This window comes from Chaetura pelagica, unplaced genomic scaffold (genome assembly GCF_000747805.2).
Source record: "Chaetura pelagica isolate M959 unplaced genomic scaffold, ChaPel_1.0 scaffold1, whole genome shotgun sequence".
Classification (NCBI taxonomy): Eukaryota; Metazoa; Chordata; class Aves; order Apodiformes; family Apodidae; genus Chaetura; species Chaetura pelagica.
Genome location: NW_009951948.1, coordinates 549,267 through 555,795, shown reverse-complemented (window position 1 = coordinate 555,795; position 6,529 = coordinate 549,267). Strand labels below are relative to the sequence as shown.

At 45.9% G+C, this 6,529-nt stretch overlaps 1 protein-coding gene across 1 annotated transcript in view; it reads right to left on the bottom strand.

The window, feature by feature from the left end:
- Positions 1-273: 273 nt before the first annotated feature.
- The window catches only part of ZHX2 (zinc fingers and homeoboxes 2), a 7,980-nt gene continuing 1,724 nt past the window's right edge, over positions 274-6,529 (bottom strand). The window contains exons 2-3 of the mRNA XM_009997475.1: positions 5,547-6,529; positions 274-329 (exon numbers count right to left, since the gene is read on the bottom strand). Coding sequence (XP_009995777.1) covers positions 5,551-6,529 — 979 coding nt within the window. The 3' untranslated portion in view covers positions 274-329; positions 5,547-5,550. The remainder of the gene's footprint in view (positions 330-5,546) is intronic.

Below are 6,529 nucleotides of genomic sequence, written 5' to 3'. Positions count from 1 at the left end.
AACAAAATTTCCACGTTGTACAAATCTGTTCCAGAAGAGGCAGAGGCTGGGCAGGAAAGTCAGTGGGAGAGAAGCTAAGGAGAAACCTATGTACAAGGGCCCTTTTCTCTTTCTTTCTTCTCTTTTTAATGCAGTAGTAGGACTTTGGCACTATAAATGATCCCATGATGATGCTCCACGAGGGTATTTCTCGCTGTGCCTCTGCAAGCGCGGGCCGAGACTTGGAGTCACAACTCGCTTTCTCACCCCAGGCAGGAAAATAGAGCTTTCTTCTATTTTCAGACAGCATTTCCCCTTCAATGTCAGGGCAGTGCAGCTCAGGAGTATCCCTGCAAAAATGGAAATATTTTTAAAATTTAAAAATGATAAAAGGAAAAGCATATTATTTTTGAAGGCACTATGAGCAGCTATTGGAGCTGCCAACTAACACAGCATCCCATTCACATCCCTGCAGACACGACAGCACTGGGTTTTGTATGAATGTGAAGCCTACACCTATCAGGGCCTGATGCTGCAGTAGGATGCTGGATTTTGGTTGCATGTAACACACCCAGCTGAAAACCCCCAGGCACACTGCCCATCCCTCACTGCTTTTACACACTGGCTCAAAGACAAGGTGCACAAGAGTTGAGGGCCATGACTTTGTGACCACAGGACGGATGGTGCTGAAAGCAAGAAGACTTCAGGCCTTTCCTCCCCAGTAAATCTCATTAAATGTCTTTTTTTTTTTGGTCTTCCCCCCCCCGTTATTTTAGGAAATAATTGTACAAAGTGCAAGACAATGGGAAAAAACTGCACGTGCCTGTGCTCTGCAGAGCAGCTCCCTGGCTCTGCTACAACTCCTGCACCTACTTAAAGACTGCACCACAGACCAGAGATTAAAAAATAACCCCAAAAAAACCCAAGCTTCAAATACTCACCCACCTACACATATCCCCAGTTCCCAGCACAGAGCCAAGACTTCACGGCAGGGATTATGTTTGGCATATTTTTTCCCCTCTGAGGTGTAAACATGCAGAAGTGCAAGCACCCACTCAGGCTGGAGCTGCCGGCAGCAGCACCCGGCAGCTTTCCTGCACCAGCCTCCTCCTCCTCCAGCTGGCAGCAGGGCTTACCCAAACCCGAGCTAACCCAGTATTTCACACCTTTTACGAATGTTGCTACCAGGTCTGTTATTTCCCACAAAAGCAGTAAGCTCTGTCTGGCATCTGCAATGCAGAAAGCACCAACACCAAAGGCAAAATTCCTCCCAGTGCCTGCGACCTTTCCAAGAACAACGGCCCCCTGCTCCTCCTAACTCCTTGGAAAATGTTAATTGCTGCGTTGGGTTTTGCTTCCACTGGTTGCAGGGGAAATGGCAAGTCCTCCATGCTTCAGCCTCACTCCCCAAACTACTTTAGGGTGACTTAGGTGTTTAGAGTTCTGGAAAAGCCACAGGTCAATCCTGCACTGGCTTCAGGATGGTGTCTTGGGGCCCAACCCCAGTACCAGGCACCAGGGCAAGCTTTATGGGTGAAAACCCAAACCACGAAAGAAATGAGAAATTGGACAGAAAGGGAGGGAGACCCCAGTGCTGTGCACTTTTACCAGTTTCAAGCACTGAGGAATGCACTGGGCCACCAGCACCGAATGATCTTGTCACCTGCAGGGGTTGGAGATTCCAGAGGACCCAAGACCAGCTCTGATACCCATTACAACTCACACAGCAGAAGCAAGGGGTGACTTCCTTTGGACCTTTTTTTTTTTTTTCTGATGTGAAATTCCCAGACATGGTTTTTCTTTGGCACATCTCCACAGAGCAGAGGTCACAGTCATCAAGAGCCAGGGCATGGATCTTCTGGGATGTCCCCCTTCCTCACTCCCACTGTGAGCCTGGACTTTGGTGCCCATGTCGTGTGCAGTTCTAGCTTAACATGGAGGTCATGAGACAACAAAGAAGAAAGTTTACAGCACAGAAGGTGGTGGTGGGGAAAAAAGTGTGCTTCTGAGAACAAATAAAAGCTCTGGGCTGAGGAAATACTGATCTTGAAAAACCCCACGGGGAGACAATGCTGTGAAGAAAGGCAGCAGTAGCTGCCAACCATGCTGGCACACTCTGGTCCTGCTCTCATGTCTGAGCTGCAATTTGCTGTATTTAATTTAGAACCAGTTTCTGTTTGTCAGGCATGTGCAAATGGGGACAACAGACCTAATTTTGACCCATGCTGTTGGAAGGCAGGCCTATCTCTGTTGATGGCAAGGGAGCTAAAGCATTCACTTGATAAAACAGTTGGGCTTTGTTACTAGAGGCTTTATTACACAGAAAAGGGAGCATTTTCAGTGATGGCTTTAGTGTACCCAACAGCAGACACTCAACATCTTGCAGGTCCCAATACCCCATAGTACAGGTCTCCCAGCCTTACTGTTCAGGAAATGTGACCTGCTCTGTAGAATAAACCCAACTTGTCAAAAGCTTCAGATAAAGACTGAGTATACCATCCCCTAGTCCAGGGATGGTATTTCAGAGCCTGGTGTGAATCCTGGCACATTCTGCTGAACACAAATCAGTTTTGAAAAACGCAGTTTTCTAAGGTGTAAAGTTGTGTCTAGGCTGTAACACAAATGCTCCATAATAGTTTCAAGAACTCCTAAAGCTACACACTGGAATGGAGAGTGACTGAGATGGTATGGAAGAGCTCGGGTTCTACAGAAGCCACACACAGCTCCAACCAACAACAGGAACACAGAGATCAGTCACTGAGAAATGTTCACTTTAAACTACATACATCAAGCTGAGAAAATAGCAACAGTATGAATATGAAAGAAGTGTGTTTCTGAGCTAAACCACAGATCTTTGATAAAAAACCATGATAAAGAGCTACATTGTACAAAACACAGTACAGCCAGCTGCAACTATTCCAGGGCTATCCAGTAGTAAATAGCATAAAGTACAGAATGTGTGGAGGCTAATGCTCTTATTCATTTCTGTATATATATTTTAAAGAAGTAAAAATCAGATACAGAAAACCATGTAAATTTGCCTACCATCAGCTGAAAGCATCAAGAAAATTGAGTTAGCAGTGAAATTTTCACAGGACTGTGGCTGTGTGAGAGTCAAATGGAGAAGTCCTTTGTCAGCTCTTCACTCTGCCTCTTACAGCAACCTGACTCCTTCAGTGCACCAAGGAGTATGATGTTAGGAAAAATCAGACTTTTATATGACAACAGGCAGAAACAAGCTCTCTGTCAGGTCTTATGCAATCTTTGCTTTTGAGTCATACCCTGGATGTCACCTGAGATAACACCTTTTTAATTTAACACCAAAGTTTAAGTTAAAAATTATGTTAAGATAGACATCACAAAGGTAAGAGTGAAAGCTTATCCTGAAGGGAAAAGAAGCTAGCCAGTAGGTCGGATTTTTCCACAGGTCCCATCAGTATGGGGTATAAAGCTTCCAGCTTTTGTGTCACAACACCTGTGATAATGTCTCAGAGCAGGCACTTGTGGTTCTGGGCTGAGACTTACAGGGAAAACACAGGAAAATGAAAAAGACTTTGGGTTTTTGCAAGTCCCTAGGCCAGTATGCTGAGAAACAGTCACAGTGCAGAGGACAAAATGGTCCTCTGATCTTACTGCACAGTGTTGGGGCAGAAGCTCTGCACAAGTGCATCTCTTTTCAGTAGCTGTGTTTTACAACCACCCACAGGAAAGCTCCTCATCAAAAGGATAATCCCAGAAATGTTTAACTGAGATCAAAGTTCTTATTAAAATTCCTCTCTGATAACACTTGAGCACCTCCACAGCCCTGGAGCTTTATGGTCAGCAGCTGTGCCAGGGCACAAAGGCAGGAGATTCACCTCAAACTACTCTACACTGTTCACAAGTGCTTCCCACACAAGCACCGAAATGCAGGTCTCAAACCTGCACTGCTGGAAGAGGGTTGTTGCAGAGCTTGATTTCATGGTACAAGAGCAGATCAGATCCTGGCTCTCCTTTCTTATGTGGCTGCACAACAGTGGCACCCCAGGGTGCCTCTGGCTGGTGTTCCCTTGTCCTTCCTCCTTCAATCTCTGCCATTGCCACCCAGGTAAAACAACCTACTCCTCACATCCCTAATTACCAACTTCTGCAAGGGTAAGGCAGGGCCTGCCTCGCATCGCAGGCTGGAGCTTTGAGATACATTCTGATCCAAAAGCTGTGATAATGTTTCTCAAAAATAGCCAGTACAATTCAAAGTAAAACCACTGCAGCATTTCTCTTTTCAACTCAGACAAAATTTCCAGGAGACTTTTGGACAAGCATTGGACAAGGAGAAAGCGGAGGGGTCTAGACTAGCCAAAAAAGCCTGCTAAGAGAAACTGCACCTCTGCAGGAGATAGTAATTCAGTTAAAATACTGCCAGCTGCAATAGCAAAAGCCTTCTGTGCAAGCATGGAAGGACTTTTATCCACCCTGGCTCTTATGTTTCAATTTTTTTTTAATTTTTGTTTTTTTTTAAATCCGATATATCTTTTAAAAAGAAACTGTGTAACATACTGTACTTAATAGCAACGAGGAGGCCACACATTCTTTAAAAATAGGTGTTCTCACACTGCAGTTGCTAACGCAGGGTGCTGAGCTTTCTGTGGGATAAAGTCTGGCTTAAGGGGACATATTCTGTTTTACCGAGCACAAAATGCTACAGGCTCCAGTGAACTCGATTCAACATGCAAACCAAGAAATGCTGACGGTGCTTGCTCCAGGTTTATACCTGTGCAACTGTGATCAGAAGCAGGCTTCAGGTTTTCAAATAACACCTCTTTCTACATTGTGAAAAGATCATATAAACCCGTCCTTAGAGAAAAGCCCTGCAGCTTGCTTTTAAATTCAAGATCCTGTGAAGGAGAGCTGCTAAAACACCCACAGAGCTTAGTCTGGGGCATTTCCTAAGCCTTTAGGGTGAGCAAGTGGAACAAAGCCAGGATGGAAATAGTTCTCACCTGCAAGAGGAAGAGGCATATTTGCATGAACCACTTCAGGCCCCACAACTTAACCCCCCCCCTCACTTGCATCTTTGTCCTAGGCCCTTCCCCCAGGAACCTTTTGTTCTGAGCAGGGCAGGATGCTGCAAAGGACCTGAGGTGCAAAAACAGGCACAGCCTCTGTTCACAGGAGATCAATGATCTGTTAGGAAGAGGGATATAAGCAACTACCATTCCAACTATTTCCTTGTGCGGCTCAACTGGATGTTTCACATCAAGCCCTGCAGATGTTACAAAGGTTGTTTAAAGGCAGAAAGTTTAAGGTTTAATCACTTATTAGCATTGAAAAAACAAACCCAAAGTCCCTTACCCAGGACTTGATCCACAAGGAGACAAGAAACAAGGCAAACAGCACTAACCCCTCCCTAACAGGCAGCTGCTTTAATTTACAACCAGGATGGGTCTCCCTTGTGGTCAGGCATCCAGCAGGCACAAGGATCCAGCAGGGATGAGCTCCAGGACTTTATACTGAAGAGGGGCAACGGGATGCTGGAAGCACACCCAGACAAATGCAGGCTCAGAGAAACAGGGCCCCACCAGCATTACCTGTCTATACATGGGAATTGTCTCCAGATATACTTTCAGAGTCAAAGTCTGCCAGCTCTGCCTGGCCTTCAGGTGCTGTGTGGCTCCAGCTGTCCGTACAGTCCGAGGCAGCGTCATCCTCACCCACTGTCACCTCCACCCAGTTGACCTCTGCTGGTTCCTCATTCTCCTCACTGCCATGGCTGTTACACTCCAACTTGTCTGTACCCTCTGCTTGATTCCCCAACAAAGACTCTTTCAGTGGTTCACAGTCTCTTTTTGCTCTCACCACTAGCTTCCCACCATTCTCTTCATTCAGTTTTTTATGCTCCTGGTAATGCTGCCGAGATACCTCGTTACCATTCTTTGGACTCTCAGTGTTCTTTGATCCCTTTTTCTGGCTTTGCTCATTATGACCATCAAGAACGTGCTGCTGCTGGTACTGGTCAATCCATTTAAGTGACCCTGTTCTTAGCGAAGACCTGTTCTCTTTGAACCAGCGAACTATTTCAGTTCTTGTCAGCCCAGTCTGAGATGCTAACTGGTCATACTCCTGGGGTGATGGCCACTGGGTCCTTGCAAATGTGCTTTTCAGTAGATGAATCTGTTCTTGGTTTTTCTTAAACGTGGTGGAGGATCCAGATAAAGCACCAGGGAGCTGGGAGCTACTCAGCAGTTCTGTCTGGCTTATTGCACCGTTGAGAGTTCCTTGTTCTTTAGTTTTTCTGTATGATCCCATTGAATCCAAGACAGCTTGCTCCATGCTGTCCCTTATCTTTCTTCGCTCAGAGAACCATGCATCTATCTCTCTCCTGCTCAGCTTAGTCTCCACCCGAAGCCTATCCAATTCTCCTTGGGTAGGAAAAGAGCACCTTAGGAAACTCTCCTCAAGGGCCTTAAGCTGCTCTTGGGACTTCTCTTTGAATCTCTGGGGAGTAAAATCTGTGTATGGGTGAAACGAACGGCCGTGCCGACCAGCTGAAGGTGCTATTTGATCTTTCCCT